Raw genomic sequence first — 21656 nt, forward strand, 5'->3', positions numbered from 1 at the left:
GGTAATTTCTAATGATCTACCTGTGTCAACTTATCAGTTACCCCCACGAACCACTCGTGAAAAACCTAAAGTACAATATTCTCCTGATATACATGTCAAGTCTAAGTATCCCATTAGCCATTTTGTGTCAACTCATCGTTTGTCTAAGTCATATGCATCATATTTGTGTCAATTATCTAGTGTATGTGTGCCAACTAAGCTGCAGGATGCTTTATCTAACCAAAATGGATGGATGCCATGAATGTTGAAATGAATGCCTTGAACAAGAATAAAACATGGGATTTAGTTCCTTTGTCATGAGGGAAGGAAGCTGTTGGATGCAGATGGGTGTTTACTTTGAAGCATAAAGCTGATGATTTCATTGACCGTTACAAGGCTAGATTGGTAGCAAAGGGTTATACTCAGACCTATGGAGTGGATTATTTGGAGACCTTTGCTCCAGTGGCAAAACTCAATACTGTGCGCTGTACTATTGTCCTTGGCTGCTAATGCGACTGACCCTTATTACAATTCGATGTCAAAAATGCATTTATACATGGTGACCTCAAAGAGGAGATTTACATGGATCTCCCTCTTGGTATTCCTGTAACCTCTAAGGAGGGTGTTGTGTGTAAACTGCGAAAGTCTTTATATGGATTAAAGCAGTCCCCAAGAGCATGGTTTGAGAGATTTGCAGTATCTATGAAGAAATTTGGGTATGTACAGAGTAACTCAGACCATACTTTGTTTCTAAAGCGTCATAAAGGTAAATTGACAGCTTTAATTATTTATGTTGATGATATGATTGTGACTGGAGATGATCAGGCAGAAATGCAAAATCTTTAGAAGTATCTGGCTTCCGAGTTTGAGATGAAGTCATTGGATGATTTGAAGTACTTTCTTAGGATTAAAGTTGCTAGATCTAAACATAATATTTTTCTGTCTCAATGAAAATATATTTTGGATTTACTTGTAGAGACTGGAATGTTAGATTGTAAACCAATTGATACCTCTAGTGAACAGAATCATAAGTTGGGGTTGTATCCTGATCAAGTCCCTAAGATAAAGAGCGTTATCAACGACTTGTGGAGAAATTGATTTATTTATCTCATACACGTCCTGATATTGCATATGCAGTGAGTGTAGTGAGTCAGTTTATGTATTCTCCTAGTGAAGATCATATGGGTGCTGTGATGTGCATCTTGAGGTATCTGAAAGTAACTCCTGGAAAGGGGTTAATGTTTTGCAAGTATGGTCATACAGATGTGGAAGAGTATACGGATGCTAATTAGGCTGGTTCAGTCACTGATAGACGTTCTACGTCTGGGTATTTTACATTTGTTGATGATAATCTTGTTACTTGGAGGAGTAAAAAGTAAAAAGTGGTGTCTAGATCTAGTGTCAAGGCCGAATACCATGGGATGGCTCAAGGTGTGTGCGAGTTACTATGGTTGAGAAGATTGTTGAGAGATCTTAGGTTTGGACCCCAGAAGCCCATGGATCTGTATTGTGATAATAAAGCTGCAATTGCAGGATCGTACAAAGCACGTGAAGGTTGATCGACATTTTGTTAAAGAGAAGTTAGATGCTGAAATTATTTCTTTTCCGTTTATATCATCCGAGTACCAACTGGCAGATGTTCTTACGAAAGCTGTGTCTACTACGGTTTTTCTCAACTCGCTTGACAAGTTAGGCATGCGTGACATCTTTGCCCCAACTTGAGGGGGAGTGTTAGCGAGATCCTAGTCTTATTAGGATATTTCTTTCTTATTCTATTAAGATTTTATTTATTTCCTTTTATATAGATATTATGTAATTAGGACTTTTCTTATTTCCTAGTATAACCCTACTAGGGTTTGTAACCTTGTATTATAAATACCTCCTTTTGAAGAATAAAATATATCTAAAAAATATTCTACCCATATTGTTTGACTGTGTGTACCCAGAATTTTTCATGCCATTACTCACCTTTCATTTTAAAAGACACAAATAAAGCTCCTACCCACTAGTTGGATTGCTTTTGTTACTTTCTCCCTTTTCTATGTGAAAGAGAGAAAAAAAAAACATAATGACATCATTTGCTTGACTCAAAATAATTGCTCTTTTAAGTCAATGGATGGATGATCCTTTCATTTGGTCATTCACAAGCTGCTTGTTTATACAATTCATCAAGGCAGATTACTTGTGCACAACACCTCATCCATGGCACTTGTGAGAGCAGCCGATTCACAAACCTCCTCTGTTTCCGGTACTCGACATTGTCTTTATCACGTGTTCCTGAGTTTCAGAGGCCAAGACACTCGCAAGACCTTCACTGACCACCTCTACACGGCCCTTGTCAACGCTGGATTTCGCACTTTCCGGGACGACGACGAAGTCGAGAGAGGAGAAGGTATCAAGCCCGAACTGCAGAAAGCAATCAAACACTCACGAACTTCTGTTATTGTGTTCTCAAAAAACTACGCATCGTCCAGATGGTGCCTTGATGAGCTCGTCATGATCCATGAACGGCTCTCAGCTGACCATGTCGTTTTTCCTGTCTTCTACGACGTGGATCCATCCGATGTGCGGAACCAGACAAGAAGTCTTGCAAAGGCATTTGCTAGACACCAAAAAACACAATCGTCGAACAAAGTGAAGGAATGGAGGAAGGCACTTAAAGAGGTTGCAGATCTGGGAGGGATGGTCTTACAAAATCAAGCTGATGGGTAATTTCTTTCCTACCATTTCTTTTATTTACAAGTCTCTTTTTAAAGTTAAAATACTGAAAATGGAGATTTCATATAATATTTCTGAATTTCAGTAAGAATATTCTACTATCTTGTTTTTTTTTTTTCAAGGATAGTATAATTATTATCTCCTTGCCAGTTGGTTTTGGTTTTGCAAGGATAGTATAATTATTTCTACTTTAATACAGGCGTAATTTAAAACTTCTCACAATAGAGTTGAAGTCCAATAGTAAATTAGACGGATTGTCCAATAATTATTTCTATTTTCATTTGGATTGCAACTTTTCAGACACGAGTCAAAGTTTATCAACAAGATTGTTCAAGTGATAGGAAAAACACTAAGGCGTAGACCCCTAAGTGTTCCCCACACCATGATCGGAATGGATTCTCGAGTCAACGAACTGAACTTATGGTTACAAGATGGATCAGATGATGTTGGCATACTCGTAATTTATGGCATGAGTGGAATAGGGAAGACAACCATTGCAAAGTCTGTTTATAATTCAAACTTTGGAAGGTTTGAAGGAAGCAGCTTCCTTGAAAATATCAAAGAAGTTTCACAGCTACCCAATGGCTTAGTTCAAATACAAACACAGCTTCTTTCTAATATTTTGAATGGGAGAAAAATGAGAATAAGCAATGTTAGTGAAGGATTAACTGAGATTGAAGATGCAATAAGCTCCAAGAGGGTTCTCCTTGTTCTCGATGATGTGGATCATATGGACCAATTAGATGCAGTACTTCGGATGAAAGATCAATTTTGTCCAGGAAGTAAAATCATAATAACAACTAGGCGTGCAAGATTGTTAAAGGTTCATCAAGTTACTAAGGTGCATGAAGTTGAAACTTTGCATTACAAGGAATCATTGGAGCTCTTTAGTTGGCACGCTTTTGGCCAGGACCATCCCATTGAAGGTTACATTGAATATTCGCAAAAAATAGTGCATCATTGTGGAGGACTTCCATTAGCTCTTAAAGTTTTAGGTTCTTCTATGTACTCGGAGGATAGTATAGATGTATGGAAAAGTGCACTGCAGAAGTTAGAAGCCATTCCAAATGGTGAAATAGTAAATAAACTAAGAGTAAGCTATGATTCTTTGCCAGATGACCATGACCGAAATTTATTCCTCCACATTGCTTGTTTCTTTATCGGAAAGGACAAAGACTACATAGTTAACATACTAGATGGATGTGATTTCTACACAATTGTTGGCATTCAAAATCTCATTGATAGATGTTTGGTGAGTATTCATGGTAAGAAGGTGCAGATGCATGATATGATCCGTGGAATGGGAAGACAAATTGTTCACCTAGAATCAGAGAAGCCTTGGAAGCATAGTAGAGTGTGGCAACATAAGGATGCTTTCAATATCTTGACAGAAAAGAATGTAAGAAAAATGTCATGTATGCACACATATGTTGTTCATTTGTGAATATTTTTCAAATGGTTTTCCCCTTTCTTCTGTAGGGTACAGATTCAATTGAAGGCCTTGTCCTCGACATGCACATGCTCCCTAGAAACTCAAACGATAAAGTCTTGGAAACCAATGCATTTGCAAGGATGCATGAACTAAAACTACTCCATCTTAGTCATGTACAACTCAACGGTTCTTATGCAGAATTTTGTACAAGATTAAGATGGTTGTGTTGGAATAAGTTTCCTTTGGATTCTATACCCACAGATTTTCCTTTGGGGAGCCTGGTTGTTCTTGAAATGCAATATAGCGGCTTGAGGCAAGTCTTCGAAGGAACAAAAGTATGTTACTCTGCGCTTTTCAATTTTCACTTTCATTTGGCTTTTAGCTTCGTAAAAAAAAAAAATATCTATAACAATTAACTCCCCACAATTTTTTTCGTCTGTTCATTTTTTTCCCCTACAGCGTCTTTCATCATTGAAGATCCTTGATCTCAGCCATTCTCATTCACTTACAGAAATCACCGACTTCTCATTTTGCCCAAATCTAGAGAAATTGATTCTTGAAGATTGTGAAAGACTGGTTGATGTCAATGAATCCATTGAGAAGCTTGAGAGACTTGTTTACTTGACTATGAAGGATTGCAAAAACCTTAGGATGCTTCCAGAGAACATGTTTATGCTAAAATCACTTGAAACACTTAATATATCTGGTTGCACAAATCTTAATGAGTTATCAGTTGAGATGTTAAGTAACATGGAATTTCTGAAGGTGCTTGAGATGGATGAAATTCCGATAACTCAATTATGGCGTGGAAGAAGTTCATGTATCTTGAGTTCTTTACCATGCTCTTTAGTAGATTTAAGTGTTTGGGGTTGCAATCTTTCGGATGATGACTTTCCTAGGGATTTTAGTAATTTATCCTCATTGCGAAGACTAAACGTAGGGAATAATCCAATTTGTGTCCTACCAAATTGCATCCAAGGTTTAGCAAGGCTCGATAAACTCTCTTTTCCCATGTGTAAGAGGCTCAAATCGCTTGTGGGTTTACCAGAAGTAGATGACTTGGATATCCAATATTGCATATCATTGGAAAAAATAACATATCAGTACTTTCCACGCTTTAAGCATGCCTATTATTACTTTCCACATCATATTTGGCCACTTACCGGTGCGAATTGGAACCGCAACCTAGTTGAGTGGGAGGATAGTTACAAGGTAGAACCTATTGGAAGAGTTGACGTAGATATGATCAACCTCTTGGGCTTGTGCAACTTGGAATCCATGGCACCCATTCGGATTCGAAAACCATTCTGTAGTGCAATAGATCGAAGTCCTGTCCAGGTGCGCCTCTCTCTCTCTCTCTCTCTCTCTCTCTCTCTCTCTCTCATATGATCAAAGGAAAGAGTTAACTAATATGGTCATTTCCATTGCATATATATAGGGACTCTACGAATATTGTATATTCAGCACATTTTTTCCCGGGAATGAGGTTCCGGGCCGATTCAGCCATAAAAGTAGAGAGTCCTCCATATCTTTTACTGTGACTTTACCTGATAAACACAGAATTCAAGCCTTGGTCATCTTGGCTGTCTATGCGAGTTCTGGCTCTGATTTTCCTCAGAAGACTGGTTTTCATGGTTTTGGTGCGGATATGATGGCAAGAGTCAGAAATAAGAGCAAGGGTCTGAAGTGGTACTATGGCCCAACACACTACGGTATTCCAGGTGAAGGAGAGGACATGATATGGTTAAGCCACTGGAAGTTTCAGGATGATTACTTAGAAGGCGGCGATCGAGTGGTTGTTTCAATTGTTACTCAACGTGGCTTTTGGGTAAAGGAGTTAGGCATCCAGATTGTGCAGGAACAAGAAGAGAATCATAATACTATTATGAGTACCCAACACCAAACCATGCCATTTCCTGCATGGGATATAAATTCTTATGGAGTTCACCCAGGAGAATACTTGTTCAATGATGAGGACTCTGATGAAGATACAACAGGTGTGTTGCTTATTGAAGCATTTGATGATCTTACTCCAACTATTTCTAAAATAAACTAAATAATAAAAAATGAGGCCCCTAATAAATTAAATTAGAATCACAAATCTATGTCATTAGGATCGGATAATCATCTACGCTCGTCACAGGCCAGTCCATATTCATTTGAAAAACAAGCCTCCTCTAATTTGTTGGGATTTTCTGTGTTTTCCAGACAAAGAAGAAGAGCAGGATGATCACGCTATTGCAGCTACCACAGGCAGCAACAAATTCGGCGGCCTCCGTGGCTGGAAGGTGCTCTTCACCGCAGCTTGCTTCTTTGTCACTCTTTCTCTAATCACTGTGTCTTCTCTCTCTCAAAGAAAGAAGCGACAGTCCACAAGCCGCGGCTGAATTTTTTGTACATCTCAACTCAACAGCTGGATAATTGCCCGACAGAAGTGGCTTTCTTCCTTCATATAAATTAGCATCAAACTTTTGTCTTTGCATATATAATTATATATAGCCAATGTCTTCCTAAGACCAATTCGTTTCATAGCATCAAATACATCTTCTACTGATCTAATCAAATACAAAATTTAAGAGCCTGGATCCAAAAGGCCTATACACTATACTACAGAAGCTCGTTTCTGGTTCTTCAACCCAAAAAAATAATTGAGGTCAGGAACCATAGCTGGAAGGGTCATAGGCTCCGGAGCCATGAAATTTAAGATATTGTCATGAACATTATACCTGCAAAAACTATGACAGAGTGCTCTATTTTGAACTCTATTATAGAAATTTGAAATAATAGAGTTCAGGATCAACTAAGTTTACCAGAAGATGCTGGGTCAATTGTCTCAAAAAATTCTTTCAGTAATATGCTGGGTCAACTAAGTTTGCATATTTGAATTCTTAATTTCTTTCAGGTTGTCAACATAATTTTAAGTTCTATCTAATTCTTTCAACACTCATCTCTTATTTCTACGTTTGTAACTTCTTTTATTTTATTTCCATGTAGTTTATAATATACACTTATATGACATCACAAATGTTCTCTTTCATTTTGACTGCAATTTATTCAGTACCAGTCAAAGTTTATCAAGAAAATAGTTAACATGATCGGAAACAGACTTAAGTCGCACAACCTTAAGTATTGCCCCCCAACATGATTGGAACGCAGTCACGAGTGGAAACGATTAATTTATGGTTACAAGACGGATCAACTATTGTTGGCATACCAGTAGTCTATGGGATGAGTGGAATAGGGAAAACAACTTCCTTGAAATTTGCTTATAATTCAAACTTAACAGGATTTGAAAGAAGCAGCTTCCTTGAAAACATCAAAGAAATTTCACAGCAACCCAATGGCTTTGTTCAAATACAAACACAACTTCTTTCTCATACGTTGAACTATAATAATAATAATACCACATAAATTAGTCCGTAGGTTTTTTTTTTTTTTTTTTTCAAATACTAGCAGTAATTGCCCAACATTACCAATAAATTATAAAAATTACAAATGTACCAACAATATTTAAAGCAATTGAAATTGTATAGACAACACGAAAGCTTTAGTTATGTGACTAGGAAATAATATATATATATATATAAAGGTAGGAGAAGAGATAATTAAATTTTTGTTGTGTTGTCTTCTCATCAAATGTGAAGGAGGAGTGGCCTTTTAAAGGCATCCAAAATCATGTAACATTCACCACATTAAACTAGAAAATTAAGTCATTTGATATAGAAATAAAACCTGAAAATAAATATTTATAACCCCCAACAATAAATAAAATAAAACAGCCAAATAATTAAAACAAAATTTAAAACTTATAATGGTAAAATTTTTAAAAGCTTTTAAAATTCCAACAGATTCATGCAATGGGAAGAGAAATCGTTGGCTTAGAATCAGAGAAGCCTTAGAAGCGTAGTAGGGTATGGCAACATAAAGATTCTTTCACTATCTTGACAGAAAAGAATGTAAGAAACATGTCCTATATGCACACATATATGTTTTTATTCTTGTAAATATTTTCCAAATGTTTTTCCCTTTTCATTTGTAGGGTACAGAAGCAATTGAAGGTCTTGTCCTCGACATGCATATGCTCCCTCCAAATAGTCTCATACACTCAAATGAGAAAGTCTTGGAATGCATTAGCCAGGATGCACGAACTAAAACTACTTCATCTTAGTCATGTACAACTATGTTATGCAGAATTTTGTACAAGATTAAGATGGTTGTACTGGCAAAAGTTTCCTCTGAATTATATACCCACCGATTTTTCTTGAAATGCAATATAGCAGCTTAAGACAATTCTTTGAAGGAACAAAATTATCACTAGTAAAAAATAACCCTTGCGCGACCAAATTTTGCACGACGAAAAACTATTCGTCGCTCAAAGTCACTTTGCGCGACGAAACACAAAACTTCGTCGCTCAAAACCTTGCGCGACCAACTTTTGTGCGACAAAAAACAATTCGTCTTTGCGCAACAAACTTTTGCGCGACGACAATACATCGTGGCTCAAAGTCTTGCGTGACCAAATTTTGCGCGACGAAAAACAATTCATCGCGCAAAGTGACTTTGAGCGACAAAACTTTTGTGCGACGACAATACATCGTCGCGCAAAGTCCTTATAAAAATAAATAAATAAATAAAATTATTTTTAAAAATCTTTGCATGGCGTAATCCAAACATTTCGTCGCTTAAACCAATTTATTTTTGTTTTTTTATTTTGTATGCATAACACTTAAAAAATCAAACAGTATATATATTTTTATTAAGTAGCTTTAAATTTATTATTTTAGATCGGATTGGATTTTATCTCTGAATGTTTATTTTTTTCGATTTTTGGCGTATATGATCTCGAAGTATAAACAAATAAGTTTGACGGTTGGATCGTTGAAACTAGTTTCGTAGAATGTGTATGCCATCAAAACAATATATTCACTAACAATTAAGAGTTTATTTATACTTTCGTTAAATATAACATAAGATTTTGTGGTATCCACTAATGTAAATATTTTAAATTGAAGATCAAATTCAGTCATTGTATTCATACAGGTTTCCTCCTACTTCCACTTGCCTTGCATTATTGGCTTTCTGCACACCTTTGTTTGCTGTGCACTCCCTGGCCAAATGCCCAAATCTTTCACACTTGTAGCACTTAGGCTGTCCCTTATACCTACATTCTCCAAAATGGAACTTAGAGCAAACTTTGCATTGAGGTTTCACACCTTCTTGATGCACAAATTTTGAGCCATTTGAAATCTGTGCAGCACCAGCCTGCTGTGGCTTAGATCTAGAATCCCATGACTTGTTTTTAGACTGCCAATGTTTCTGGGACTTAGCAGAACCAGAGTGAGTACTATTCTTGTTATGATGTTTTTCATTTACTGAGAAAGAGGCAAATGCCTTCTCAGCCGAGTCCACGTTATGCATCTCAAAACGTTGCTCTTGGCTCTTCAATATTGCAATAACCTCCTGCAATTCAATAGTCTCCAAGCTCTTTGTATTCTCAATCACCAAGCATATAGGATCATACATTTTACTGAGACTAATTAACACTTTCTGAACCAGCCTTTCATTAGATAATACTTCTCCAAATGTTTTCATTTGATTTATCAATTCATTCAATCGAGTGAGATATGCAGTTAAAGGTTCATTCTCACGCATTCTCATGTATTCAAACTCTTTTATGAGATTCTGAAGTTTCATTGACCTGACTTGATCACCACCGTGATATTCACCATAAAGAAAATTCCACGCCATCTTGGCTGAGTCAGCGTTGGCAATCCGAGGGAAGATCTTGTCAGAAACTGTGTTTTGGATAATGCCCAGAGCCTTCGCGTCCCTCATGAGCACAACGATCATCTCTGCATCAGGTTCTTCTTCTTATGCCTCTTCAGCTATTTTCTTCTTCTTCGAATCAGGAGTTGGAATCCCCTTTTCTACCAGACTCCATAGCCCAAGCGATTTGAAAATCGTTGTCATCTTAATCCTCCAGAACTCGTAGTTCTCACCATAGAAAATTGGAGTCCTCACCTCCTCACCTCCAAACCTAAACATCTTTTGGTCCGAATCAATTTATCTCTCTTCTCATATGCTAACGTCTGCAACCTTCACAGAGCTTCAGGTGAGCCTCGATTGAGCTCAGTGACTTCGTAGATTACGCCCAGATCTAAATGATCTAACCTGGCTCTGGGGCCATGTTAGGGTTTTGTGAAGAATAATGAAGATAGCAAAGAGAATACAGAGAGAATCAAATCGTGTGTGTATTTTCCATTTCACATCTCTTACAAAATGAGCAAGCTCTCTGTGAGCTATATGTCCGTTAGAATGAATAGCTGGATACAATTACATCACTTTGTATCTCAGCCCTTCATCTATAACTGCTTAATAAAAAGGTTACACGTGGCTTATAAGCCTTTTACTACTAAAGCCTAACACCTGTCATTTTTATTGACTAAGTGAATACACCATTAGCTAACCAGGCTTAATTCCATTTCCTATCAGCTCACTACTTACATTTCAACAGCCATGTCAATAATCTAACAGATTTTTTTGTAAAATCAAATAATAAAGCCCAAATTGATGTTGGGTGTTAATTTGGAGGACTATCATGATAGAAAGAAAAAACCTTACGGAATCATATTCTATTTTTCTCCTTTATTTGGAAAAATAAAGAAAATGAACATTATCATGTACGTGTTTCTGAGTTTTAAAGGTGAAGGCACTCGCAACACTTCCACTAACCACCTCTACACTGCTTTGGTCAACGCCGGATTTGCATTAGCTCATAAGTTAACCAACCCAATTTATTCAGTCGATTTTTCCTTTTTACATGTAATGATCCACTCTTATTGGTATTTTCGTTATGAGCATATGAGTATGAGGATAGTCCATATATAACACTTCTGAGCAATATTATTCAGTCTTTTTTATTATTACTGACAGTACATGTGTGCTTGCCAGATAGAGACACCAAATTATTGTCAGTTTTAAAATGGCCATATTTTTATGAAAGACAGAATCTTATGTTTTTTATTTGAGATTTTTTTTTTTGGGAGGGGGGTGGTCCCCACCACTGAGGCAAACCCAATTGACGATAGAATCTTATGTTTGGTGGTAGTATTCGATAAATCTATTGAAGGAGCAAAATGAAGGTGCGGTGAATAATCTTCCATGTTGAGGGATTAAGTGGAATTACTTACAAGTTTTATTTATAATATCTTCAGCCTTCAATTTAGTTTTTTAAAAAATTTCATTTTCTTCTGAGCATCTTAAAAGGAAGAGGCAAAAGAGTAGGCAAATTTCATTTGCGTTGCCACATCAGCATTATCATGCTCCAAAAGAAGAGGCAAACGGGTAAGTAAAATATATATACTTTCAATATACCAGAAAGTACCCTTGGTTAATTCAAACATTAAGAATTGAAATTATTAATTAAATGAGGATAATATAGTAAATTTACATTTTTTTCATATTAAAAAAATTTTAAAATTAAAAAAAAAATCAAATAATAGATCCTACTTTTATGGAACATAACTACCCATATTATCTTTTCTTCATACTAAAAATAAAATAAAAAATAAAAAATAAAACCAATTGGCACATGGACTATGTTTATAATAGAATATCATCTCCACTCTCTCACTTACTTTTTATAAAATATAATAGTAAATGTAAAAGATAAAGTAAATAATATAATAATAATTTGTACACTTACATTGCCTAGTCTCTTGAGTGATCAATTTTTTTCATGAGGTAAATGTTTAGGCAACATGCCACCTAATTGTTATAATTCAATTTTATTGCATAAGGACAATAAAACGAGCGAAAAACCTCTGCCTGCCCTCTTGACTCACTCGCTATTAGTGCATCCTTTTAGAAAAAAAGTTATCTTGATTTCACGTGCTTGCTTTTTAAGCGCATGTATTCAAAGACAAATAAAACTCCCACTAGTTGGATTGCTTTTGTTACTTTCTCCCTTTTTTATCTTAAACAGAGAAAAAAAAACACATAATGATTTCGTTTGCTTGACTCAAAATAATTGCTCTTTAAGTCAATGGATGGATGATCCTTTCATTTGGTCATTCACAAACTGCTTGTTTATACAATCCATCAAGGCAGATTACTTGTTCACAACACCGCATCCATGGCACTTGTGAGAGCAGCCCAGCAAACCTCCTCTTCTTATACTTGTCGATATTGTCGTTATCACGTGTTCCTGAGTTTCCGAGGCCAAGACACTCGCAAGACTTTCACTGACCACCTCTACACGGCCCTTGTCAACGCTGGATTTTGCACTTTCAGAGACGACGATGAAGTCGAGAGAGGAGAAGGTATCAAGCCCGAACTGCAGAAAGCAATCAAACACTCTAGAACTTCTGTTATTGTGTTCTCAAAAAACTATGCGTCGTCCAGATGGTGCCTTGACGAGCTCGTCATGATCCTTGAACGCAAGAGGATCTCAGCTGACCATGTCATTTTACCTGTCTTCTACGACGTGGATCCATCCGATGTGCGGAAGCAGACAGGAAGTCTTGCAAAGGCATTTGTTAGACACCAAACAACCCAACCGTCGAACAAAGTGAAGGAATGGAGGGAGGCACTTGCAGAGGTTGCAGATCTGGCAGGCATGGTCTTACAAAATCAAGCTGACGGGTAATTTCTTTCGTACCATTTCTTTTATTTACAAGTCTTTCTAAAGTGGAAATACTGAAAATGGACTTTTTCTTTTTTATAACTCCTTCCGACGAGTTATTAATAAATAAAATAAAATCAAAATTGAACACATATTTAGAATTCCATATGCATGACAAATCAAACAAATCAAAGTTGGGTTGACGGATTGTACTATTGCAAGGATGTTTGATATATATTTTTCATTTGGATTGTAACTTTTCAGACATGAGTCAAAGTTTATCAACAAGATTGTTCAAGTGATAGGAGAAAAACTAAGGCGTAGACCCTTAAGTGTTCCCCACATCATGATCGGAATGCATTCTCGAGTCAACGAACTTAATTTATGGTTACAAGATGGATCAGATGATGTCGGTATACTTGTAATTTACGGCATGAGTGGAATAGGGAAGACAACCATTGCAAAGTCTGTTTATAATACAAACTTTAGAAGATTTGAAGGAAGCAGCTTCCTTGAAAACATTAGAGAAATTTCACAACTGCCCAATGGCCTAGTTCAAATACAAATACAACTTCTTTCTGATATTTTGTATGGGAGAAAAGTAAAAATACATAGTGTTAGCAAGGGAATGACTGAGATAGAAGATGCGATAAGCTCTAAAAAGGTTTTTCTTGTTCTCGACGATGTGGATCATATTAGCCAATTAGATGTGGTGCTTGGGATGAAAGATAAGTTTTATCCAGGAAGTAAAATCATCATAACAACTAGGCGTGCAGGATTGTTAAAGGCTCATCAAGTTACTAAGGTGCATGCAGTTGGAACTTTGACTCGAGAAGAATCATTGGAGCTCTTTAGTTGGCACGCTTTTGGCCAAGACCATCCCATTGAAGATTACATAGAATTTTCAGAGAAGCTAGCCGATCATTGCGGAGGACTTCCATTAGCTCTTCAAGTTTTAGGTTCTTCGTTGTTGGGGGAAAGTATAGGTGTATGGAAAAGTGCATTGGAGAAATTAAAAGTCATTCCAAATGGTGAAATAGTAAATAAGCTAAGAGTAAGTTACGATTCTTTGCAAGATGACCATGACCGAAAATTATTCCTCCACATTGCTTGTTTCTTTATCGGAAAGGACAAAGATTACATTGCTAAAATACTGGATGGATGTGATTTCTATACAATTGTTGGCATTCAAAATCTCATCGATAGATGTTTGGTGACAATAGTTGATGGATGGGACAAGGTGCAGATGCACGACCTGATTCGTGGAATGGGAAGAGAAATTGTTCGCCTAGAATCAAATGAGCCTTGGAAGCGTAGTCGAGTATGGCATCATAAGGACTCTTTCAAAATCTTGATGGAAAAGAATGTAAGAAATGTGCGTTATTTGTACACATATTTGTTTTTATTCTTCTAAAAAATTTCCAAATGTTGTTCTCCTTCATTCTGTAGGGTACGGAAACAATTGAAGGTCTTGTCCTAGACATGCACATGTGCCCTACAAACAGTCCCATAAACTCAAATGAGAAAGTCTTGGAAACCAATGCATTTTCAAGGATGCACGAATTAAAACTACTCCATCTCAGTTATGTAAAACTCGACGGATGTTATGCAGAATTTTGTACTGGATTAAGATGGTTGTGTTGGCTTGAATTTCCTTTGGATTCTATACCCACCGATTTTCCTGTGGGCAATCTGATTGTTCTTGAAATGCAGTATAGCGGCTTGAGACAAATCTATGAAGGAACAAAAGTATGTTACTACATGCTTTTCAATTTCTTTTCATTTCATTAGGCTTGTATTTTGATTGATATATATATATATATATATAATAATTAGTTCCCAACATTGATTTTTTCCTTCGTACATTTTTTCCCCTTTACAGTGTCTTTGGTCCTTGAAGATCCTTGATCTTAGCCATTCTCATTCCCTTACAGAAACAATGGACTTCTCATATTGCCCAAATCTAGAGAAATTGGTTCTAGTAGACTGTACAAGCCTGATTTATGTCCATGGATCCATTGGAAACCTAGAGAGACTTATTTACTTGAATATGAAAGATTGCAAAAACCTTAGGATGCTTCCCAAGAACATTTGTATGCTAAAATCACTTGAAATATTTATTATATCCGGTTGCTCAAATCTTAATGGGTTATCAATTGAGATGTTGAGGAACATGGACTCGTTAAAAGTGCTTGAGACAGATGGAATTCCGATAAGTGAATTATGGCTAGAAAGAAGTTCGAGTATCTTGGGTTCTTTACCATGCTCTTTAGTAGAATTAAGTCTTTGGGGGTGCAATCTTTCGGATGATGTCTTTCCTATGGATTTTAGTCATTTGTCCTCATTGCAGAGACTAAATCTAGGGAATAATCCATTTGGTAGCCTACCAAATTGTATCAAAGGATTAACAAGGCTCCATAAACTCTCTTTTTCCCAGTGTACAAGTCTCAAATCGCTTCTCAGGTTACCAAAACTAAGCTACTTGGATATCTCCGGTTGCATATCATTGGAAAAAATAACGTATCAATACCCCCTTTTAGCCTGGAAAGGCGGTACCGGATTAAGTTGCAACTACAACCTAGTTGAGTGGGAGTACAGGTGCAAGTTACAACCCATTGGAAGGGTAGATGTAGAAATGATCAACCTCTTGGAATTGTGCAACTTGGTGGAATCAATGGCACCCATTCGGATGCACATACAATTCCGAAATTTACGAAAGGTTGATCCAATTCCTGTCCAGGTGTGCGCTCTCTCTCTCTCTCTCTCTCTCTCTCTCATGATCAAAGGAAAGAATTGACTTATAATATTGTCATTTACATTTTATATGTATAGGGATTGTACGAAGAAAGTATATTCAGCACTTTTTTTGCTGGGAATGAAGTTCCAGGCCAGTTCAGCCATAAAAGTACAAAGTCCCCAATATCTTTTACAGTGCCATTACGTGATTATAATCACAGAATTCGAGGCTTGAAGGTCTTCGCTATATATACAAAATTGAATGCCAATGGATCTTCTAAAGGTTTACCTGGGCCAATAATGACTAGAGTCAGAAATAAGAGCAAGGGTCTGAAGTGGATCTATTGCCCACGATGCTACGGTATTCCAAGTGAAGGAGAAGACATGATATGGTTAAGCCTCTGGAAGTTGGAGGAGCAGGTTCACTTAGAAGGTGGCGATGAAGTGGTTGTTTCAGTAATAATGCAACCTTGGCTTCAGGTTAAGGAGTTTGGAATCCAGCTTCAAGAGAATCATAATATGATGACTTATTATCCATGTGTCAAGAGTGTAGATTTGTATCAATATCAGCCAGGAGTATACTTGCTTTCCACAAGAACTGTACCAATACAAGATCCGATTTGGTTTAATAAGATCCTTGGGGACTCTGATGATGAAGATACGACAGGTGTGTTGTTTATTAACTCATTTGATTTTACTCCGACTATTAAGTTTCATCTAATTTGCTGGGATTTTATGTTATTTTGCATTTTCATTGTCAGACAAAGAAGAAGAGAAACATTATGATCAAACAATTGCAGCCACGACAGGCAGCAAGAACACTGGCAGCCTCCGTGGCTGGAAGGTGATCATCACCGCCGCTTGCTTCTTTCTCACGCTCTCTCTTATCACCCGGTCTTCTCTCTCACACAAAAAGAAGCGACAGTCAACAGGCCGTGGATAAACTTTTTGTACCTGAAGTGCATACAGTTGTTCTTGCATATATCCAATGCTTTCCTTCCTAAGACCTATTTCGTTTTGTAGCATCAAATGCAACGCAATGTTCTCTTTTGATTCTTTGAGCCTCTCATTTTACAAAATTAATTTATGACAGGTGCTGAAAAGAGCCAAAATCTCAAGCGCATTAAAAATCTCAGTACCATATATTTAATTCTATATCAACAACAGTCAATGCATATCAAGAACATTCTCTTAGTACGCAAATTTTTCAGAGAATAATGATTAATAAATGGAACGATGCATTTTGAAAGTCATAGCAACTTGAATAATAGAGTTGAGGATCGACTAAGTTCCTAACAAATCTCCTTTACACACCCATTCTTCTTGCACTAACAGAAATGCTCAGCACACCCATGGATCTTCTACAATCACTCAAAACATGGCCCAGTTCACCGAGACTATGATGCGTGGAAACTTATACGGGGGTGTCTGTGCTGGGTTCCCTTAAGAGACGTCCGATCGATCAAACGGTATACTTTTGACATTATCTTTATAGTACAACCGGGTTGTAATTACCCGTTTTTAAGAACCAAAGGGTTATGTCGTCCACGCGCCCACTCCACTCTATAGCCATCCACGCGCCCCTTTGAAAGCTCCAAGAAACTTAATCAAATTCATATTTTTCCATTTCTCCTCTTGCAGTTATCTCCTTTCTTTTTTTTTTGAGCGGTGCATCTCCTCTTCTTCCACCCGTGTTACCCACCCCTCCTCCTTCTCTCTCCCTCTGTCTCTCTCTCTCTCTTCGATATCCCAAGTTTCAGATCTAACACTCCCTCTTTGTTATCGGTTGCCTGCATCTCTATTTCACTCCCTCTATGTTGCCCTTAGCCTGTTGTAGCCTCACATCTAACAAAGACAATTTATTCATCTTCAACTTTTTATGATTTTGGAACTCTCTTCTTTCTTCTTCTTTTTTTTTTTCCTTTTCTTTTGGTTGTGAACAAATTTTTCTGATCTGGCATCTTCGCTCTCAATCTAAGAAGGTAAGGTTGCGAAAAAATTTGGTGTCACCTGTTCTTGATTTCTGGGTTTTATTTGCATTTGATTTATGATCTCATTTGATAAGTCTCCTCTCTAACTTTGTTTTCTTCTTTTTCTACCTTCAAATCTCTCTCTCTCTCTCTCTCTCTCTCTCTCATCGGTTTTTTTATGAACTGACGGGTGTTGGGCTGGTCCTAACAGTTAATTCCCTGGTTTAAATTTATCTCATTTGAGAAATGATGGAAATGGGTTAGACCATTACTCAATGTCACTAAAGATAGAGATTGAGATGCAGGAAAGAAGAGGCCATAGGGTAACTTTAGGGAAAGTTCGGGTTTTTGAGGGGTTGCAGGGGGTGTTTGCACTTGCGTTGAATATTGATATTGCTGTTCAAAGTAGAAGTGGAGAAACTTTAAAAAATGTAGTCAATAATAGAGTAGAAGAAATGTAAGATTAATTTTATAATATATATATATATATATATATATCTTTTGATGTATTGCAAATCTCAGGATGTATATGGGAAGGGAAATGGTAGTAACTTTTTATTGTTTGTTTAAAATATAAAATAAACAAATTCTTCAATAACTCTCTCCCCTCTCCCCCACGCACCTAAACCCATCTTCTTCATCATACCCAACCCATCACTCCAGCCAGCCGCCCTTAGCACAACCGTTGTCCCTTTCCTTACCCCATATAATAACAATTTAAGGTAAAAGGTAACATAATAATAATTTAAGGTAAATAACAATATAATAATATAATAATAATGCATGGTCAAAAAGTAATATAATAATATTTTAGGGTAAATAACAATATAATAACAATTTATAATAAAAAGTAATAGAATAATAATTTAGAGTAAATGATAATATAATAATAATTTAGGGTTAATGATAATACAATAATAATTTAGGGTTAATGATAATATAATAATAATTTAGGGTTAATAACAATTTAGGGTAAAAAGTAATATAATAATAATTTATGGTAAATACTAATATAATAATAATTTAGTATTGATAACAATATAATAATAATTCACTGTAAAAAGTAATATAATAATATTTTAGAGTAAATAACAATATAATAACAATTTAGGATAAAAAGTAATAGAATAATAATTTAGGCCTCTATAGTCAAAGATAATGTAAGGAGTTTGTAGCAATTTTAAAGTTCAATCTATTGCTATTGTAAAGTTCACTCTAGAAGATCAAAAGAATCAGCTTAAGCAAAATATTCCCAATGACAATGCATTTAGACTAAAACAAGAACATACATAAGTATTCTTCTGACTTGAACATGTTGCTGAAGACAGTGTTACATACATGCATATAATGTGTAGAAGACAGCTCATAAGTAAATCACATTAAAAGTTAAAAAGTCGTCAATCTACACATCCTTCAAACTAAAAGGGGCCAAAGCATAATGGACATCAACATCATCCAAATTCTTCCAATACATGCACAATACAAGCAAAAACATGGAAATCAGAACTGCAGACAATATTTGTGATGTATGGTCCTTCAGATAAACTGCAAGCAGTTAAACCTCCAATGTGTCTGGATATATCGAGCATGAGAAGACTAGCATGCCATGCATACCTATGGTAAGGGTACTGACGATAAATGCTTACATCTTAATAGATACCCAATATAAACTAGGGGTAATTAAGGGTTTTCAATTACCTCCAAATTGACAAGTCTCAGGAACTCTTCACGATCCCTACTCATTGACTGAAATAATGAGTCAATAATAGAAAAAATTAAAAACTGTTAAGCCATAGTGTAGATGATAGTGCTTGAAAATTTAGAAAATGAAATATCAACAATCATAATCATTGGGAGTCATTAAGTCCAGTCCTTACAGATGCAGAAGCCAAAACAGCCAATGCACGACTTATTTCGCAGAGCTTCTCTTCCTTTTCTAATGTCCTTGCCCTGGCTTGTTCTTGTGCTTCTTTTGCTATTGGAATAGTCATCTCTTTCAATGCCAAATCCTCTTCACTGGCTTTAATTTCCTTCATATTGGCTTGCTATTCTTCCTCTCTCTTCCTCCTCTTGCAATATAATAATTTAGAATCTCTGAAACCACTCCGCACAATTAAAGAAGTGAAGTGTCACATGTTAGATTTAATTTTTCTGGAGTTTGGTTTCTGGAGTTTGGTTTTCATAATATAATATTAATAATTTAGAATCTCTGGATGATAGTCATAATATTGATTTCAAGAAGTTTTGTTTTCAACATTATTATTTGATTGCTCATCTTTTTTTTTTTTTTTGGATTCTGAATTTCAGCCAAGTCCAAAACAAACGAATCAAAACTGGCTTACCAAAATACACACATATTTTCCTCCTCATGAAATGCAGATTAGCAAGTTTAGTTCTGCAGCTTCCTAAAGCACCAATAGTTATCTATAAAGCTATCAAGATAAAAGAAAAAATATTCCAACCTTTATCAGTTATTCCTGCATCTGAAGGAAGTCCAATTTCCTCCTCCTTTCAGATATAGAATCTTCAGATGGCAACGACGTAACACCGACATGTATCTACCATTTTATCTGGCAGAGAATACAGTGTAGCTAGAACAGCATTTGCTGGATCCAACCTTCCAAACACAATGAAGGCCCTGCATTACACACATCAACAAAAAACGATTAAAATTGGCTCCACTATCAAGATATACATGAAGTGTAAGGCTTCTGAATGCAAAAATAAATAAGAAATAAACAAAACCCAAAAAGTTGGGTATACATTTGATGGAGCTGAAGAATACCTGGAAAGGATCAAAAGCGAAGACGGCATGGGGTGATTGAGAGACAAATCCAACCAATCACGAAGCTACATAGAGATGTTAATGAAGTGATGAGCAAACAGAACAGTTTTGTTACTAAAAGCTCTTTAAAAAGTAGTTATAAAACACTATTTCATTCTACTTGTTGACAATATAAAAGATCATACAGATGAAGTACATAAAAAAGCCAACATTTTGTATCCGCCATCAACTACTTATGAGTTGCCAAGTCTAAATGGTATTTGAAGCTTCAACCACCTAATTTGCAAGCAAAGAAAGGAGTATCTGGTCTAAGCATAGTATACCTGTTGGCGCATGTCTTCCACAGAACGCAAACTAAGCATGTCGCGCTCCCTACAATCCTCCCGAAGCTCCTCTTCTGGAAGGGATTCTACACCTTCTTCTTGAATTAACTTATCATCAGCCTTAATCCTGACCCCAAAAAGAAAACATTAAAAAGGAACTCAATCATCAGTTCCCATTTAGACAAGAGGTTGAAAAACTCTTGCATGTTCGTCTACTCACATCCAATGTAGCCATTTCAAATGCCGACTAGGATAGTAGCATTTTCAAGGTAGGAAGAAACCTTTCATCAAATGCTTTAAGAAGACAATATATATTCTCTCCAGCACTAATTAAACGAGCCTTAATAGCTCCCAACAAATAATTAAGCAACAGATATCCAAGAAAGGCAGGACTCTACTAAAAAAAGCAGCAACCCATATCCAAATTGTGACTCCAAGTAGCCGAACCATCAGCTACATCATTCCTCTCTCTATAAATATGCTGAAGCAGCAACCCCATTCTTTTAGATAAACAGATCTGAAACAGAAAAAGAAATTTCAAGAATGGAAGAGAAGCTAGCAACCCAGAGATCTGCGACTACAAGCTTCTCTTCCAGGGAGAAGTTACAGGGAGGTGATGCGCGTCAGATTTACAGAGATGACGAGCAAGCTTCTCTTCCAGGGAAAAGAATTCAACCTCTTCCTTTAAATAGATCTGCGACTACAAGCTTCCCAGAGGTGACGAGAGAGAGAGAGTAAGAATTGTTGAGGGAGGGAGGATGAGAGACCGTGCTTTGCACTTTCGGGTTGTAATCTTTGGTATGGGTAATTTCAACCCGATTTTACAATGCAGCCTATTTAGAAAACTAACCGTCCAATTTAATCGGATGGCTCTTAGATACCCCGCACAAAAACCCCTTGTAACTTACCACGCACTATAGACGAACTCACAAAACCATCAGCTACTGGGGCCGTGAATTTTATATGGTCTTGGTGCCAAAAGCCCAAAAAAAAAGACCAAAGCCCCAAACAAGGGAACCCATAACGAAAAACTCAAGGAAAACAGAGTAACAAAGGTCACAGCGTGAAAGGAGGACATTGAAGATTAAGG

The 21656-nt window shown here is 36.6% G+C and overlaps 4 protein-coding genes across 5 annotated transcripts; 2 read left to right on the plus strand and 2 right to left on the minus strand.

The window, feature by feature from the left end:
• The first annotated feature begins 2048 nt into the window (after nucleotides 1–2048).
• LOC103331581 (disease resistance protein RPV1-like) lies at nucleotides 2049–6649 on the plus strand. Its single transcript, XM_008234214.3, has 6 exons — nucleotides 2049–2687; nucleotides 2998–4096; nucleotides 4177–4464; nucleotides 4589–5467; nucleotides 5568–6126; nucleotides 6338–6649. The coding sequence occupies exons 1-6, from the start codon at nucleotides 2182–2184 to the stop codon at nucleotides 6514–6516; spliced, it is 3510 nt and encodes a 1169-aa protein (XP_008232436.3). The 5' UTR covers nucleotides 2049–2181; the 3' UTR covers nucleotides 6517–6649.
• Nucleotides 6650–9148: 2499 nt separating this feature from the next.
• Nucleotides 9149–9979, minus strand: LOC148917175 (uncharacterized). The gene has a single exon (XM_089052378.1). It carries the CDS (start codon nucleotides 9977–9979, stop codon nucleotides 9149–9151), a length of 831 nt encoding a protein of 276 aa, XP_088908504.1.
• Nucleotides 9980–12125: 2146 nt separating this feature from the next.
• On the plus strand, nucleotides 12126–16544 carry LOC103331589 (disease resistance protein RUN1-like). The gene is made up of 6 exons (XM_089053116.1): nucleotides 12126–12772; nucleotides 13017–14118; nucleotides 14202–14501; nucleotides 14635–15492; nucleotides 15585–16155; nucleotides 16250–16544. The coding sequence occupies exons 1-6, from the start codon at nucleotides 12264–12266 to the stop codon at nucleotides 16429–16431; spliced, it is 3522 nt and encodes a 1173-aa protein (XP_088909242.1). The 5' UTR covers nucleotides 12126–12263; the 3' UTR covers nucleotides 16432–16544.
• Nucleotides 16545–16691: 147 nt separating this feature from the next.
• On the minus strand, nucleotides 16692–21367 carry LOC103331582 (uncharacterized). Of its 2 annotated transcripts, XM_089053118.1 has the most exons (7): nucleotides 20787–21367; nucleotides 20567–20693; nucleotides 20244–20308; nucleotides 19921–20096; nucleotides 19336–19552; nucleotides 19157–19204; nucleotides 16692–19072 (listed from the first exon to the last, which is right to left on the minus strand). In XM_089053118.1, coding segments are annotated over exons 1-4 (306 nt in total). In that variant the 5' UTR covers nucleotides 20789–21367; the 3' UTR covers nucleotides 16692–19072; nucleotides 19157–19204; nucleotides 19336–19552; nucleotides 19921–19984. The 2 variants fall into 2 exon arrangements, with proteins under 2 accessions (XP_088909244.1, XP_088909243.1); XM_089053117.1 differs by having other exon boundaries at nucleotides 16692–19204.
• Between the last annotated feature and the right edge of the window lie 289 nt (nucleotides 21368–21656).

This window comes from Prunus mume, linkage group LG5 (assembly GCF_029339155.1).
Source record: "Prunus mume cultivar Tortuosa linkage group LG5, ASM2933915v1, whole genome shotgun sequence".
NCBI classification, from domain to species: domain Eukaryota; kingdom Viridiplantae; phylum Streptophyta; class Magnoliopsida; order Rosales; family Rosaceae; genus Prunus; species Prunus mume.